Raw genomic sequence first — 18,780 nt, forward strand, 5'->3', positions numbered from 1 at the left:
TTTCAAACCCAGGGCTAAGGGGTTTGCCAGGATGAGATTTTAAGTGCTCACACAGGGGAAGTCCCTGGCAAACCAGGACAGCGGTCACTCTACATTGAAATGTAAAGCATCCTAAATAACCCTGCCACTGCTCCCAGATCCTAGGCTGTGCCAACCAGTGGAGAAAAGGCATTCTCCATTACTACCACGGCAAATGCTGCTGTACTTGCCTTGGCTGGTCCCTATCTTTTCCAGGCGCCACTCCCCTTCACCTGCTGGTGGATGCTTTGGCCAGCTGACAATGCAGATATTTTCAAACTTTAAGGTGAATAAAAATCATCTGGAGGGCCTGTTATAACAGAGATCACTGAGCCCCACCAGAGTTGCTGATTCCATAGGGCTGGGACAGGGCCCTAAAACTTGAATATCTGACACATTATCAGGGGATGCTGGTAAAGCTGGTCAGGTTGTTACCGAATACAGGTTCATGTGTCTGAAGCACAGTGAGGCCAAACAAACCTAAAGGTTGGAGTCTGGAGCAGAGAAAGGTTTATTGCAGGATCGAGCAAGGAGAGGGGTGGCCCATGTTCCAAAACACCCTGAAATCTCCAAAGGATTTCAGCAAAGCATTTTTAAAGGCCAGGTGAGGGAGGGGCGTCCCAGGGAATGTGATCAGCTCATGCACAATCCTCTGATTGGTTGATGTTGAGGCCACAGGGCAGGTAACATTATCCATCCTTAGGTGCCAGAAGGTCTGGGCGCTATGTGCTCACGATCATCAAGGAGTTAATTTCTTCCATTGGGTGGTGGTTTTTAGCATCTTAAAACTCAAGAAACATGCCTGAGATACTATTATCTGAGTACTTCAGAGAGGAACTACAGCAGAGGATATGGGCGATGGGTCTGTCCTAGGAAGGCCCCATAGGGTTCTGCTTGGTTACAAGGTGACCATACTTTGAGAACCACTGCTCTAGTGGCTTGGAATGTTAAGAAAGTAATGGAAGAATCCCTTCCCAGGTCTAGATTCTAGTATCGCCAGCTATTTTGGTGGGGGGAAGGGTAAGTTTTGTCCTTGCTTGGACTTCTTGTTCATTTATATCAAAGCCTATTTGAGGCAGTGCGCTCAGCAGTCCTGCAGTTCTGTCTTTTGCTTCAACAGTGTTTGGAATGAACAGACCCAGGGACACTCCTTGCTCCAGCCCCCGACCACCCTCCAACCTTTCTTCCTGTCGCAACCTTTGGAATCAGCCACTCAGCTATCCTCAGCCTCCAGGACAGGCCAACACCGGTTTTTGAGCTTAGTTCCTTATCACTGATCAACCACGAGTTCCCAGGTTCTTCAGAATTATTCCATCGAGGTGGAGGCCGCCGTCCACTGCCTGATTAACATGCATCTGGGGACACTTACCTCTCTCTGAGCTTCTATTTCGACAGCAACAATGGAACTCTGGACAGTGCGGGCCACATTTTTCGCCAACTGGCTGAGGAGAAGTGTGAGGGCGCCCAGCGTCTCTTGAAAATGCAAAACCAGTGCTGTGGCCGCGCCCTCTTCCAGGATGCGCGGAAGCCTTCTCAAGATGAGTGGGGTAAAACCCAGGACACTGTGGAAGCCGCCATTCTTAGGGAGAAAGACCTGAACCAGGCACTATCGGGTCTGCGCACCCTGGGTTCCGCCCGCGGAGACTCCCACCTCTGTGACTTCCTGGAGAGCCACTTCCTGGAGGAGCAGGTGAAACTCATCAAGAAGATGGGTGACCACCTGACCAACCTCTGCAGGCTGGCTGGTCCGCAGGCTGTGCTGGGCGAGTATCTCTTTGAAAGGCTCACCCTCGAGCACAAACAGGAGTCTCTGAAGTCCAGCGGCCTCTGAGGAGCCCCTCTGGCGTCAGAGCTTCTGCTTGATGCCCCGCTCTGCAGCCACTAGGCAGCTTTGTAACTGCCCTGGAACCCTCTCCCAAGCCTTGGACCAAATGGAAACAATAACGCTTTTTGCAGAAGAAAAACAAAAAGCCTATTTGAAACACAAACAGAATAAAGAGAAAAAAAGAAATATATATATATGTATATATATATACATATATATATATATATTCATGTTCTTTTAACATATGAATTGCCCCACTTTATCTGTGTGAAATAAGTTTGTTCCCGTTATTGGGCTGGTTCTCAAGTTTTTCTGCTCGTTTGAATTACCTAAAGAGCTTTTAAGAGAAACATTGTTGTCTGGGTCCCAGCCCCAGAGATTTTGATTCAGTAGGTCTAGGGAGGAGCCTGGGCACGGGGAGGTCTCAGAGTTCCCCAGGTGATTCTAATGTGCAGCAACTTTGTGAACCACCTCTTGGCTTCAATCCAGCTAGTGATGAGATATTAAATCTAAGACACATGGACTAGTGCGTGAGCTCTGTTGCTAGGTATATTCCATTTTCTTCCTCCTGGAAGATTCGTGCCAGGGAAAATGACTGATAGTTGTGTTACTTCTCTGAAATGGATTGAAATTTCCAATTAGTGTGAACAGGGGAGGGTGAATAGGTGAATGCAATAAGGTGTATCATTTACGTATTGCCCTATGTGTATGGCTAGAAGCTTTTGCAACTGAGGTCTGCCCTACTTTTCATGCTAATGGTAATGCTTGTCCTCCTAATGCAGCTGTAAACTTTATAAGCCCATAGGCAGACAGCATCACAAAATATTTACCCCTCCCCACTGGCCCACTGTCAAGCTTCACTCCCCTTCCCCAATACACAAATGTACATCAATGCGCTTGAGACCAATATCAACATATTGACCTTCTTCTACTTTGCAGCTTCCCTCTTATCAGGAGATGTCAGCATTTAGCGCAAGGACCAATGCTTGCCTCTTGGTGAGTAATGTAGACAATGCCTCCAAGAGACAAACAGCCCTTAGGGAGGGGGAAAAAGTCTTTCAAAAAGGTTGACGCCCAGAGGAGGCATTTTCAGTCATCTCAGCTTAGAGGTCAAACATCCAAAATTAAAAAGGTTAAAAAAAAGAAGAAGAAAGCAAGGAAGAAAAGAAGGAAACAATTTTCTTATCTCATAGTAATAAGGCAGTTTTCCTTAAAAAAAAATGACTTAAGCCTTAAATTCTCTTTCCTAATCAAAATGTGCTTTTCCGTCTTTAGACTATTGCTCTTATATCCTGTATTATTCATGACGTTTAATTCTTGAAATAGCACATGGCTGAAAACAGAAGCTAACCTCTTGTCCACTATGAATTAAATCTTCTTTTCCTAGGACCTGTCTACAATGTACAATTTGGGGTTTGCCAACATAATTATTTTCTCTGAAATAAGTTACAGCATTTTGCCTTTTCAATATATAGTTATACAGTATATTGTTAACACAACATAGTTAATATAGTCAATATAGTAAATACAACTATAACACACATGATATGATGCCACTTTGGTGATTTTCTTCATCCATGTAATTCTGAAATTTGACAGTATAGTTTTCATATTCTAATGAGCTGAGTATTACCTTTGCAAGGATAGAAAAATAAAATACATAATATTCTTGTGTGGTTTGCCCCTGGGGTGGATTACCATAATGGGGGGATATTTGAGCCTTTCCCCAAGTCATTAAAAAACCTCCACCGAGCAGCCCCTTGTCCTCTCCAGGGAGTGGGGGGAAAGGATCTTTAATCATAATAATCCTGGGGGGAGAAATCTCAGAAATAAGACATCTGCTTCTGTGCCTTGTTGTTTTGCAGAATAGCAATGATTGCTTTAGCAGCTTCTATTGCCCTGTGTGTACAAAAAATTGAATGAACGCATAAAAGAAGGATAAACCCACCCAGCTTAACAAATCCACTCTCTCACCTGCTGTGCCCTGAAACATGAAAGAAAGAATCACGGGATCATAAGGATTAATAAAATAACAGTCTCTCTTAACAATATTGACAGGAGGTATAAGGATAATTTGTCTGATGTGGGACCAACAGCTTAACTGCTTAATTCTTTTTTTTTTAAGGGCAATTCATTCATTTATTGTTTAAAGATTGCAAGACAACATTTTAATTTCTGTAGCACAATTTAAATGTTTTACTTCTTTGATAAAGCAGGGTATAATAGAAAAAACAATTAGTTTCCAGTAATATCTATATCTCTATTCAGAATTAAGTCTTCCACAGACATGTAACCTGGAAACAAAAGCCTGTTACAATAAGCAAAGCTTCAACAGAGCTGCTACTTTTTGGGCCAGGGAAAGGTTCATCCCTATAGGAGGAGGATGTGCTATGTAAAATGGCTGCAAGGTCACAGCCTTGAGGGCGCTGGAAGTCTATTATCCTATTCCACATTAAGTAGTTTGGTGAACTTCAAACGTCCGTTCATCTGCAACCAAGCTGGCAAACTTTAACTGATATTTCAAGCAGGTAAAAAATAAATTAAAAGAAATCCTTACACTGATGTTCCTTGATTTACACTGTTAAATGGTTCATTAACATGTAATTCTGGCTAAGAATTACATTTGAGACTCCTTGCTTAGATTTTGGTTAACAGTACAAATCTTTCAGAAATTCAAGTTCTTATTAATCAATAATTTGTCAGCTAGGATACATTCAGGCATCAGCTGCAACTACAGAATAGGTGCACTGCCTCAGCGCTTTGGAAAGACATAATCTAGAACACTACTAGCAGACAATATATCTGTTACTAGACAGCATATGTGCAGTACAGCAAGACAAAAACATATATTCATGTGTGCTGCAGACCAGCCGGAGAAACAGGATTTCACCGCCCAGGGTCAGAAGGGAAGGGGTAAGGAACTGAAGTAGCACCGACGGATGGGGTCAGAAGGACCAAGACAACTGATGGTTGCAAGGCAAATTTTATTATGCTACAGTGGCAGATTATATAGACTAGAAAAAGGAAGGTTGCCAGATGGTGGTTTACATTATCTACAGACTGTCTCGGCTCAAGGTTAACCTCCCTGGGAGGAAACCCATAAACCCAGAATCATCAAAAATAACCTGCATGTGCAGGGGGGAGACAGCTTTGCTTGTCTCATTTTACATTCTTTCTGATTTCTGGGCCCTGGTGATTTATCTCCCATGGAATGGAACAAGGAGGGGAACAAGTAGGGACAGTCTCTTCGAGCAGCGGCCGCATGCCTGGCATGTCTGTAGCCTGCTCTCAAGGCTGACTGCTTCCCACAGGTCCCCCTTTTTTATTTTTTAACTTTTGCTGCAAAATAATTCCATGTAGTTTAGTGCCTAGAGTAGTATACTGTTGCATGAGGATATGAAACAGACATGAGAAGATTATTATCAACAATAGGCAAATTATGGCCAGGGTAATAAATCCTGACAACCTTCCAGTAATCCAAGACTGAGGGTTTAACCACTTTAAATGATCCAGTAAAGTTTGAATTACATCTTCTGGTGAAATAAAATCAAGATGTGCATTTTGTATATCCTGAATTTCAGCATTTAATTTCTTAAGATCAAGGCTAATATTATTATCTGACCAAACACTCAGCAGATGCATTTTTACTTTTTCCCATTCCCAAATACAGTCATTGTACTTTTAAGGAGTAACACAAATCCATGTATACGTTGCATGACAAGCTAAACGCATCCTCAATTTTAATGCTGCCATCTGATCTCCAATCCCCAAAATTGCGTTTTTAAATTCATCTAACTTGTTACTAATCTGTAAATCTATGTGACTTTGTAAAGATAAAGCAAGACTGGTATTTTGAGATAACCGATTAGCAAAGTGAGCATGATTAATACTCTGTGAAAGAGCAAGACCGGCAGTAGCCGCGGTAGCAGACAGAGCAGCCGAGGCAAGTAAACTTACTATTAGCCACCCAAGAAAGCGTCTCCTTCTCTGCAAGGCTTTAGAGAGTTCCACCCATGCCTGTACTCCAGTATCTTCATACCAAGGTTCTCTCAGATGTACAGGCACCATAACATATATGGGTTGCTTTAGTATAAGCACAGATTGCATTCCTGCAGAAGGGAACATACAACTGCTAAAAATACAATTAACACAGCTAATATTATATCCTCCTTTGGAAGAATTACCAATGTTAATAGAACCAAACAGCACAAGTTATAACAGGTGTATTGGAATAAGTTAGAGCTAGTTTCCATATATCTCGGTTCTTTTGAAATGTGATAAACCTATCTATGATGGGAATAGAAGAGATAAGAATTGACCTCTTAAAAAAAAAAAAAAAAGAATTGACCTCTTGGTATAATCTATAGTACACCATATTTGGTTAAAAGTGGATCCAGGAAAGTTAACGGTCATAAAAGGAGGAAATTGATTTTTTGATTTTCTGTTAAGAATAGTAACCTTATGTCCAGCTATAAGTATCCCTTGTCCTCCAAGTAAACACTTCATACAGAAATAATTTCCTGAATCTTCACCTGTAACCTTGGCTATAGTAATAGCGGAATCCCTAAGTGGTGAGGCGTATGAGATTTGACCTCTAATATTAATAGGTTGCCCATTTTATACCAAATGATGGTATCCTTAAGATCCTCTCGTCAGCTGGTAGCCGGGCATATAAGAGTAATGTTGGTTCCTGTAAAACGAAGGATGCCTGGAGAGCCTGACAAACTAATTGATTGATCCGTTCCCTCATAAACATCTGTATGCTCATAACTAATAGCCTTTACACATCCAGTTTCCAGATTCAATGGGCTAAGACAGACAGGTTGGGTACTAAACCAGTTAGTATAATTTACAGACATATTGATTTGTTTTATATTCCCAATAAGAGGCCCATAAACAGTTATCATTGTAAAATACAGGAAACTCTGCTTCAGACCAAGATATGGGTTGTAATGGTGGAGGATCAGGTACATAGGCCCAATAAGTTGCTGCATTAACAGAGGGAACACATGAAATGGTTGCCAACATAGCCAAAAATAAAGTTACAGGTGTAACAGGATTATTCTGTTGTTTCACTAACTCTTGAGCTAGTGAAACCAATTGTTTAATTTGTCCCCAAGTTGGAACATCACTCCTTTGAGTCGTCCTGGCAAGTGGTCTCCTCTTCTTCTTCTCTTTCTGAATCAACACTGTCAAATTTTCGGGAGAGATGCAGAGCTTCTTCATCTTCTGAACTAGTTGTGTGCTGTGGTGAGTCATCTATTTGCTTGACTAAGTGCTCAGGAAGCCAGCGAGGTCCAGGCGCTGATCTGGGAAAGATACACACGTGACCACGTCCCCAAATCAACACAGGATCAGGACCACGCCAAGTGCTGGTTAACGGATCTTTCCAGAGGATCTCCGGAGATTGAGAAGCCAATCTTGGCTCAGCCACCAACCTTTCCCCTGCAGAGCAGCCAAATTTGTCAACAGTGAGAAAATTTAAAATAAACAGAACATGATTTATAAGGTTATGTGGTGTTGTTCTATACAATTCCCCCCTTTTTATTTTTTCAATAGTTAGCTTTAAAGATCTATTTGCACGTTCTATAATACCTTGTCCTTGAGGGTTATATGGAATGCCTGTAATATGGGTAATTTGTAATGAATTACAAAATGTTGCAAAAGCAGCACTAGAGTAAGCGGGCCCATTATCTGTTTTAATAATTTTGGGAAGGTTCATGAAAGCAAAACAGTGTAATAAATGAGTGATAACATGTTTAGTAGCTTCTCCGGTCTGTGCTGTAGCACAGAGGAAACCAGAATAAGTATCGATAGTGACATGAACAAACTGTAATTTCCCAAAAGACGGGATATGAGTAACATCCATTTGCCATAAATGTCTAGGTAATAATCCACGAGGATTAACAACATAATGTGGAACAGGAAGGTGAGGTAAGCATTGTGGGCATTGCTTAACAATTTGTCAGGCGGCTTCACGAGTAAGGGAAAATTGTGTGTGTAATGTAGCCGCCGACTGATGGTGTAAAGCGTGCAATTGCTGTGCTGCTTGTGAAGCAGTTTGATCATAACTTACCATAATATGAGGGTGTCCAGGACATGGACCATGAGTATCAACAGTATGAAGATAATGAATGCAGTACATTAGCCATTCTTGACAGCATGACAAACGGAAAGGAGGAGTACAGTAAATTGGGACATGTCCTGCTTTAGGGAAAAGAGATTGAGAAGGAGGAGTAACTTCAACTCTATTCTTGGGAGGAAAATGTACAGGATAAAGATCACATTTAGATCGAGTTAAAACATCTGCAGTTGCATTAAGTTTAGCCAATGGACCAGGCAAGTTAGAATGAGCACGGATATACAGACCTGCAACAGAACCATCGTGGGAACGAATAAGCTGTTGAAGCAAACGAAAAGAGGATGATAATTCAGGGTCATTAGTATGTCCTATGGTTGCAGTCTCCAGAAGAAATAATAAGCTAATAAGATATTTACTATCAGAAAACAAATTAAAAGATATAGAAGGCAAATGTTTAAAAGCCATAATGACAGCAAACAGTTCAACACGTTAAGCTGAAGTCAAGGAAGTTTCTTTAATGAGTTTTGTTCCGTCATCAAAGATTACAGTAGCCACTCTTGAAGAAGAACTGTCTGTAAAAACCAAAGGTACATGAGGAACAGGCTGTTGCCTAATTATAGAAGGAAAGATATGAGTTAAGTTTGCTGAATTGGATCAATTTATCAGCAGGGTAATGGCATTCCAAGGTACCTGAAAATCCTGCAAGAGCAAGACCCCATTCATTACTATGTTGAAAAAGCCAATTTTGTTGACTAACTGAATAAGGGATAATAATTTGAGAAGGTTCTATACTTATAGGTTGTAAGCATCTAGTTCTACCTTGCATTATTAAATTACTAATAAGTTCATAATAAGGGTTAATAACTTTAGAGGGTGTAGTTTTCATATGAATCTATTCAATAATTCCAACAGTTTGCCATAAGACGGCAGTAGGCACATGAGGAGTTGGACAAATTATTAAGAAAATTGGAAGGTGAGTATGAATTCTAGTTAATTGTGTAGAACTGATAGATCTATTGACTATTTGTAAAGCTTGAAACCCTTCTGGAGTCATAGAGCGTGAAGAAGAAGGATCTGAGTCACCTTTAAGAATATCAAACAAAGGCTGTAATTGAGCAGTAGTAAGTTTTAAGGAAGGCCTTAGCCAATTAATATCTCCAAGTAATTTTTGAAAATCATTTAATGTTTTTAAATTATCAACTCGAATTTGCAGGTTTTGAGGCCTAATAGTAGTGTTATCAATATATTTCCCCAAATATAAAAATGGAGATTGTCTTTGAATTTTTTTTGAGGCAATGACCAAGCCAAATGATTGTAAGGACTGTTGTAAGAATTGAAAAGCAGTCTCTAATAAAGAAATATTATCAGTGGCTAAAAGTATATCATCCATATAATGTATGAGATATAACAATGGAAACCTTTTTCTCACAGGAGTCAAGGCCTGAGCCACATATTTTTGGCATAATGTAGGACTATTTGCCATGCCCTGAGGCAATACTTTCCATTGAAATCTCTTCATGGGTTCCTTAAAATTTAAGGAAGGCAAGCTAAAAGCAAAATGTTTTCTATCTTCAGGAAACAAAGGAATAGTGAAAAAACAATCTTTTATATCTATAACTAAAAGGTGATAATTGTGTGGTATGGCTGTTGGAGAGGGTAGGCCTGGTTGAAGAGCTCCCATTGTTAGCATAGTTTTATTAACAGCTCTTAGATCCTGTAATAACCTATACTTTCCAGATTTTTTCTTGATAATAAAAATAGGAGTATTTCAAGGACTACAGGAAATTTCTAAATGCCCTAATTGTTCCAGTACTAATTGTTCTGCAGCTTCTAATTTCTCCTTTGTGAGGGGCCATTGGTCCACCCATACAGGGTCATCAGTCAGCCAAGTAATTGGATCAGCAGTGAGTGGAGGAGAATCTAAGGCCCCTAAGAAAAACCCAAACCTTGTCTATCATTTTTTATTTTCACATCAATAGGATAGACAGTTCCTTGTTGATTTGTTCCCAGCCCTTTTGTGGGAAGAAATCCTTGATCCAACAACATATTAGAGACTTGGGAATTTGGACTATAAAGTAATACTCCCATTTCTTTTAATATATCTCGGCCCCAGAGGTTTAAAGGCAGCCCAGGCAAAACATAAGGCTGGAAGTATCCTGAATGGCCCTCACTATCTTGCCATAATAATAACTGACTGCTTTGCATAGGAGAAGAACTTTGTCCTATTCCTTGAAGTTCTGTAATAGTAGGACTAATGGGCCAATGTTTAGGCCAGTGTACCTGCGTCATAACAGAGACATCAGCTCCAGTGTCTAACAAACCTGAAAAAACCTTTCCATTAATGGTTCATTTCATTTCTGGACGTTCTTTCCCTATCTTCTGAATCCAGTAGGCAGCATTAGATGATCCAAAGCCTTTGTTTCTCTCTTTTGATGTTGTAAAATTTGTCCATGAGGTACAAAGGGCAAAAGTAGCAATTGTGCAATTTTATCACCAGAAGAAATAGTTATTATGTTTTTAATAGTTTGTGCCATGACTTTTATTTCTCCTTCATAGTCAGAATCTATGACTCCTGGTATAATAGTTAAACCTTTCATGGTGACACTACTTCTTCCCAATAATAGTCCCATCAAACCCTTGGGTAAAGGTCCATAGATGCCCATAGAGAGGGCCTGAGGACCCATTTCAGGAGTTAATACATAGCGGGCGGAGGTACTGAGCTCCAGTCCTGCGCTTCCTGGTGTTGCTCTGGAGAGCAAGGATATTGTATGTTTTTGTTTTTGGTTAACGTCTGATTGATAATTTGAGGAGGATACACAGACACTGCCCTTATTATTTGTTGGGGCCGGGGAAGGCCCCGGGAGGAGTTTCCTGACAGTGGTGTCCCATCGTTGTGGGCCACTGAGCAACAATCTTGTGCCCAGTGTTTTCCCCTATTGCATTTAGGGCATAAACCAGGGATTTTCTGACCATCTGGAGGTTTTTGAGTAGGGAAGGAAGGACTAGGGTTAGAATTAAAAGATCTACATTCTCTAGCAAAATGACCTGCCTTTCCGCATTTAAAACAAGTCTTTGTTTTCTTTTGATTGTTTTTAAACCCCACTTTAGTTAATGCTGCAGCCATAGCAGCACCCTGTATATAAGCAGGCCCAATGTCTGCACAAAGGCGAATATAATCCTCCAATGTTCCCTGTTTTCTCCAAGGTCGAATCGCAGCCTGAGACGCATTATTAGCATTCTCAAAAGCAAGCTGCTTAACTACAATTGTACCAGTGAGTCCGTCCACAATGAGTCTCCCCACCGCCTGTGACAACCTATCTACAATATCAGCATATGGTTCATCAGGTCCCTGTCTAATTGTTGAAAGATCCTCAGTTTTGTGTGTAGAAGGTCATTTCCTCCAGGCTTGTAATGCCAAATGATTTATTTGAGGATAAGCAACAAAGGGATAAGTTAATTGATCTTGTAAAGAAATATATTGTCCTTCCCAATCAGTATATGATAATCAACTGCAATATTATGGGCAGCATTCTTTTCTGCTTGTTCAGCAGCCCGTTCATAAAAATCAAACTTCCATATTAAATAATCTCCACCATTTAAACAAGCTCGTGCAATAGACTTCCAATCAGCGGGGGGAAGAGCTTCTCCTGTCAACCATAGCAGCAGTAAAAGGAGCAGTGGGCCCATATTGAGAACAGGCAGATTTTCAATCTTTCAAAACTTTAGAAGGGAGAGCCTGATGCTCCCTAGTAGCTTGTTGAGGATTATTAGGATCAGGTCTTTCTATGACGGGACAACAGAAAATAGGATCTTCTCCTCGTTTTATTGCTCCTTGTACAGCGCGCTGCAAGGGACTGAGCATTTTTACAGATGTAGATTTTTGAGGAAGACAGTCCTTACTAACCTGCAGCTTTTTCACTGATTTATCTATCATAGCCATTAGAAAATCATCCTCAGGATATTTCTCTCTTTTATGTTTAAAAGCCTCATCTGTTAAGTCAAAATGTTCCTCTTCATCTAAAATATTTAAATTAATTAGCTCTTTCAATTTAGGAAGTGGCGACACAGTAGCTGATACTACAGTCTCTCCTTCTGCCAGAGGCTTATGTTTTTCTGACTTTACATTCAAATCAACACTATCATGAGAAGAATCTAAACATATTTTTATCAGATTCCACAAACTATATGTAACAACAGGAGTATGAGTAGGCCCTCGAGCCTCATAATAATTTTTTAAATCTTCTCCAACTTTCTGCCAGATTTCTATGTCAACAGAGCCGCCATCAGGAAACCAGGGAGATACACCATGGATATGCTGTAAAAATTCAGTCAACTGTGAAGGTAGAAACTTTATTACCCCGAGCTTTAAGCATGGAAAGTAAAACCTGAGCAAATAATTCACACTCCTTTGAGCCTTTTGCCCCATCTTATTTTACTTCTGACTATTGCCTTATGCCTCTATTAGTTTCACTTTTACTGGTGGCCACACATATTTTGCATAAGGGTTCTCTTACCTGCACTTTCTTTTTCTTTTAATTGCCTTCACGCTTCCTGTTCGAGTGCCACTTGCCGCGGACCAGCCGGAGAAACAGGATCTCACCGCCCAGGGTCAGAAGGGAAGGGGTAAGGAACTGAAGTAGCACCGATGAATGGGGTCAGAAGGACCAAGACAACTGATGGTTGCAAGGCAAATTTTATTATGCTACAGTGGCAGATTATATAGACTAGAAAAAGGAAGGTTGCCAGATGGTGGTTTACATTATCTACAGACTGTCTCGGCTCAAGGTTAACTTCCCTGGGAGGAAACCCATAAGCCCAGAATCATCAAAAATAACCTGCATGTGCAGGGGGGAGACAGCTTTGCTTGTCTCATTTTACATTCTTTCTGATTTCTGGGCCCTGGTGATTTATCTCCCATGGAATGGAACAAGGAGGGGAACAAGTAGGGACAGTCCCTTCGAGCAGCGGCCTCATGCCTGGCATGTCCGTAGCCTGCTCTCAAGGCTGACTGCTTCCCACACATATGTCGCCTTGTTTAAGCCTCAAGCCCTCGATCCTTTGTTGAAATACAATAATTTCATTCCTATGGTTTTCAATACCAGAAACTCAACTTCCAGGAGGGCTAAAGTCTAATTTGTACTCCAAACCAAGTAGCAGTGCAGTTCGCTACTACTGAGGCTGAATCCATAAAGACTTCAAGACCACGTCCAGAAGACAAGTTATTATATATAACACCCTAGAAGGTCTGAAACATAATTATCATATACATAGCTGGTCCTTCAGAGCTTTTTACCTATAGCATGTTTTTTGATGAATTTTATTTAATGTACTGGAGATAACTGTGACTTACTGATCAAATATTTGAATACTTATACTTACCTGGGATTTTATTTCTGCTGAAAGAAAAAGGAAGAACAGGACTCACTTAAAAAAAAAACTTTAGAAATGAAAGTAAAAATCTTACCCCACACTATCACTTTTGGAAGCAGCATAGAGGGGCAGTCAACGGTAAAACACTGGTGAAATAGGTCAAAACTCTAGGCCAAAAATCCATTATTATTATCATCAGTGACAGTACCACAACTGTGCCCTTCGTAATTAATAATTACTCCTAAGAATCTTCATTTGGCACCAGATGATGTGTTTAAGAGAAACAGTCTGGGAGGTTTTGAATCAGACTTGGTTTTTTGTTAGCCAAGTTACAGGAGAATTTTTAAAGTGGGGGGAAGGGAAGAAGCAAATGGACCAGGAAAAGAATTTAAGCCATCATCTATAAACCAACAAAGCAATAATAGTTCCAAACATTATGTCAGACACTAAAATGACTGATATAGCCTCAAGTGGTTTATAAAACCTATAAAAAGACTACACCAGCAAAGTCCCCATTTATCTGTAGAGTTCAGAAACTAAAACAGGGAATATTTTAGCTTGAAACCTTATCTCAAGAGAATCATATACACTTCACATGAATAAAAATACCTGAAACCAAACGTTTTAAAAAGCTCCAATACCCAAAATATAAAGAAAAATATTAATTCAGAAGACTCAATCAATCCATCACAGAACGGCTGGGCAATCTCTATCTCCCTTCCACACTAACCATCCATCCCATGGAAGACCAAGGGAGATCAGACCTTCCAGACTTACCTTCCAGACCTTCCAGACACCTGGCTGCTGCAAAATTCTATGGAGACTCCTTGTGGAACAGCAGTTTCCCATCTCTTGTGTCTCTCCCTATCATGATCATGCAGGAAGCAAGTCTGGCTGTGCTATTTCTTATCATTGTCTGTCACCCATCTGCAGCATGGTATTGTACAGATAGGGAAAAAGTAGTTCCCTTTCCCCCAGAAGGTTGAGGCTCAGGTACAGGGGTAATTCTCCTGTGCACACAGTCATTATTTAGGCCGACTCAGTGACTTCAACAGGCTTAATCATGTGATCAGGTTTGTTGCCAGCTGCATAATGCTCCCACATCTGTAGATAGAGCCGCTCTAGGTCTATTGTGTATTGTTTGGTGTTGAACAGAGGGCTAGATGTTCTCTGCTTCCAGACTTTGCCACGAATTTTCTTCAGGTATTCTAGATCAGTTCCCAGTTTCACAGCTATGTCTTCATATTCTTGTCTATTTTTAGCAATAAGCTCAAGACAGCCTAAACAAGTGAGCTGGGAAGCTGCAACTCGGGAAGCAAGAGTCTCTCCTGGCATAGTCACCATGGGTGTCCCTGACCAAAGGACATCCATCCCTGTGGTGTGTCCATTACAGAGTGGAGTGTCCAAGCAGACATCAGCCAGCTGGCCTCTCCGAACATGTTCCCCTTTAGGAGCAACAGGTGAAAAAATGATACGGTTCTGGGGAAGGCCCATATTTTGTGCGTACTGTTGAATATTAGGTTCTCCTACTGCTGGAAAACGCAACAGCCACAGTACGCTATTGGGAACACGCTTCAGAATATTTGCCCACATCTGCAAAGTAGATGGGTCAATTTTATATAACTGATTGAAGTTACAGTACACAATGGCATCTTCCGGTAACCCGTACTGAGAACGTGTGGTTACAATAATGGTACGGGGAACCTCCTCTCCAGTGGCAGCCTTAATGTTGATCTGGGTAGTTGCCAGTCCATTGCTAAGACTGAATCCATTAATTGTTATCTGAATTTGTCCTCTGTTAATCATTTCAATAACTGCCTCTGCAATAGTATTCATAGGAATGACAGGCATATTAAGAGCCGTATTACTGCTGTCTGTGTTGTCTCCTCCATCAGGACATTTCATCTTGACAATTTGCACATCTGGGAGACTATCAAGAAATGCTTTGAGGTCGATGCCATTCAGCACAATCTGATTGTCATAAATGTGCCCATTGGACTTAAAATCGATGACTGCTTTCTTCTTCAGGTGAGGGAACATATTAGCATGATCACCAATAAAGAAAGTATGGGGCATATAAGCCAGTTTCTCAGAATACTGCTCAGCAACTTCAGCAGGTGAAGTTTCCTGATCAGTGATGATATAATCCATGAAAAGCACGCCACTGGTCCCAGGGTAGCCCAGCCACATTGCCTGAATAGGAGCTGGCCTGAGAGCAAAGAGTTCATTTCGAGCACCCCTGGTATAACCATTCATATTTACAAGGATGTGTATACCAGCTTGATGGATGCGATCAGCTGCTTTCCCATTGCATGGAATCTGAGAAAGATCAATGAAATGATGGGCTTCTGCCATCACCTTCGCTCGGAAGTTTGTGCCATCATCTGGGCTCAGGGCATAACAGAATACCTCAAATTTATCAGGATTGTGCATGCCTGGAATAGACTGCATAAGATGAGAAGTAGGATGATTCCCAAAGTCAGAACTCACGTATCCTACACGCAGTCGACCATCACTGAGCTTCAAGTCTTTTGGATGTTCATACGGTGGTTTATGAAGGACATTGATCTCATCCAAGCAGAGGTTCCCATGGCTCTCAGCAATAGCCTTCCTGAAGCCATGAGAAAGAGGATACAGCATACTATGATGAGGCTGCACAGAAGGCAACCTATTCTTCTCCAGCTGGTCAGCCACAATGCTGACCAACTTCTTCATTGGCTCATCATAGTCTGTCCAATCACAGACAATCTGCAGGCAATGAGCCAAATCACAATAAGCGTCGGGAAAATCAGGTTCAAGCTTCAGAGCAGTGTGATAAGAAGCAATTGCCTCTGGAATATTCCCTGAATACTTGTGAATGGAAGCCAGATTGCTGTGGGCATCTGCAAATGCAGGGTTAATCTGAATGGCACGAGTATAACACTGCAAGGCTCCCTGAACATCTTGCATCTCCTTTAGAGTGTTTCCCACGTTACAGCAGGCATCAGCAAAGGTAGGACTGATTCGAACAGCCTCCTTATAATGCATCAGAGCTTCCTGCAGTTTTCCCTGCTTCTGCAATACACTTGCTAAATTTGAATGGGCAACAGCAAACTCTGGGAAGACTTCTAATGCTTTACAATACAAGCGAACTGCCTCTTCAATGTTTCCCTGGTCTCCTTTGATATTGGCTAGGTTATTCAGAGAGTCTGCATGGGTGGGACACAGCCGCAGAGCTGTATTATAACAATCTTCTGTTTCGGCAACACTGCCCTTCTCTTCCAGAGCGTTGGCTAGGTTGCAGTAAGCATCAGGGAAATGTGGTTGCAATTCAATAGCTCGCCTGTAGGTGTCTATTGCCAGATCTATCAGGCCTATGCTCATAGTATACACAAGCCAGGTTGGCATGTACCACTGCATGATTTGGGCTCAAGCTTAGGGCACAAAGGTAAGCTGCCACAGCTCTGTGAAAAATCCGTGCCTCTTTCAAGACATTTCCTAAGTTGATACAAGCATCCAGAAAATTGGGGTCAAGGGTGACAGCCTTTTCAAAGTGATGAATTGCAAGGCAAATCTCCCCTTGTGCATTGAAAACACAGCCAAGATTACTCCAAGCTACTGCAAAGTTCGGTTGCATCTCCATTGCTTTCAAATAACATGCCTTGGCTCCTTCCAAGCGACCCAGGGCTTTGAGCAGGTTCCCCAGGTCACTGCGAACACAGTACAAATCAGGATTGCACTGAATAGCAGAGACATAAGCTTGTACTGCCCCTTCCATGTCGCCTGCTGCTACCAAAGCAGCTGCCAGGTTAATATAACCACTGATGAAATCTGGTTTGAGATGCAATGCATGCCGGTAATGCTCAGTTGCTTCCTGCAACTGCCCTCTTTCCTTGTACACATTCCCCAAATTCGAATAGGCTTCTGCCAGAAGAGGGTTCTGTTTAATTGCCAGAATACTAAAGTGGGCAGATCTGTCCAGCCTTCGACACTGGAAGTGTAGAGATGAAAGTAATAAAAGTACTCCAGTATTGTCTGGCTCTTGTCTCCACAGCTGCATGCAGTGTCTCTCAGCTGCCTCAAAATCTCCTGCCTGATATTCTCGATGTGCCAACTCAGCTAACCCTTGGAAGGAAAGCATACGTTTCGTTGGTTCTGTGCTGTCGGCCACATTGCCCACAGAAGACGCCATCTGGAGCTTCTGGAGAGAGTGAGAAAAGGGGGTAATTGAGTCCCCCTGCCGCCACTACTGGCAAGAATGTTTCTAGAGGTAGGAAATATGAGGGCAGCAGACGTACCACTGCTTTGGCAGGCTTAAGCAGCGGCAACAGTTACAGGCACCGAAACTTAGGAACTCTGGTTGGCCATCTACCTCTCATGCTCTTGAAATCTTAATTCTTAACCCTGCCCTCTTCCACCATTTTTCTCCTAATCAGGGAATAAAAATTACCTATACACTTGCCTTAGAAGAAATCAAAAGTCAGTAGTCCAAACACTTTTTAAAATTTTGTTTTCTGTCCAGTTGGAAAGGAAATACATGATTGACTTTACTTCATCATTCATATAGTCAATGTGGAAAACATTAGGGCTGTGAATTTCAATACAGTAAGATCAGAAAATTTTAAATTGGCCTTCCCAAACCACTAATAAGTAACCGATGTTGTATATAATGCTAAAATCTTAGAGACTGAGTTTGATATTTTAAAAGTTCTGAAAGGATTAGCTAATTTCTCCTCATCATATTTCTCATGCCTCAAACCTGAGTATTACTTTTTTTAAAATAAATTTATTTATCTTTATTTATTTATTTTTATTTTGGCTGCGTTGGGTCTTCAATGCTGCGTGCAGACTTTCTCTAGTTGCGGCGAGCGGGGGCTACTATGTTGCGGTGCCCGGGCTTCTCATCACAGCAGCTTCTATTGTTGTTCCACAACTCTATGGGTTCCTTTTTAGGTCCTATGAAGAACCCTAGAAATTAGTTCATGGAATTATAGGTTTTTGCAAAATTGTCAAAAGTGAGATATTTCAACTTCCATCAGGTAAGACCAGCATCTCTTTCTTTGCCAATTTTCCTTCTATCATATTCCGCTATGTTGGATCATACTGGAATGACCACAGGCTTTTTTGAAATCTGGCTAAGGAGGTTTTATTTTTTCTGTGGTACGCGGGCCTCTCACTGTTGTGGCCTCTCCCGTTGTGGAGCACAGGCTCTGGACGCACAGGCTCAGCGGCCGTGGCTCACGGGGCTAGCCGCTCCAACGGCATGTGGGATCTTCCCGGACCGGGACATGAACCTGTGTCCCCTGCGTCGGCAGGTGGACTCTCAAGCACTGTGTCACTAGGGAAGCCCTAAGGAGATGTTTTAAGTGAGGCTATTATGTGATTTTCAGACAACGCCATATGTAATTGACTATATACTATCCCATTACAGGAATAACTTCCAGTACTCATACTGACTACTCTACTGACTTAACTAGCACAAGACACAGAAGCATAAGGACAAAAA

At 41.5% G+C, this 18,780-nt stretch overlaps 1 protein-coding gene and 1 pseudogene across 2 annotated transcripts; one reads left to right on the forward strand and one right to left on the reverse strand.

Annotated features, from left to right (window-relative positions):
* Positions 1-563: 563 nt before the first annotated feature.
* On the forward strand, positions 564-1,849 carry LOC309820288 (ferritin light chain-like; annotated as a pseudogene). Its single transcript has 2 exons — positions 564-622; positions 1,307-1,849. The product of its transcript is annotated as a ferritin light chain-like (transcript).
* Positions 1,850-14,324: 12,475 nt separating this feature from the next.
* Positions 14,325-17,466, reverse strand: LOC309820368 (UDP-N-acetylglucosamine--peptide N-acetylglucosaminyltransferase 110 kDa subunit-like; the record flags this gene model as incomplete). Its single annotated transcript, XM_082651075.1, has 2 exons — positions 14,325-16,648; positions 16,785-17,466. 2 exons carry the CDS (start codon positions 17,464-17,466, stop codon positions 14,325-14,327), a joined length of 3,006 nt encoding a protein of 1,001 aa, XP_082507201.1.
* Between the last annotated feature and the right edge of the window lie 1,314 nt (positions 17,467-18,780).

The sequence above is a fragment of the Grampus griseus genome, assembly GCF_964374135.1.
Source record: "Grampus griseus genome assembly, chromosome: 1".
Taxonomy (NCBI): Eukaryota; Metazoa; Chordata; class Mammalia; order Artiodactyla; family Delphinidae; genus Grampus; species Grampus griseus.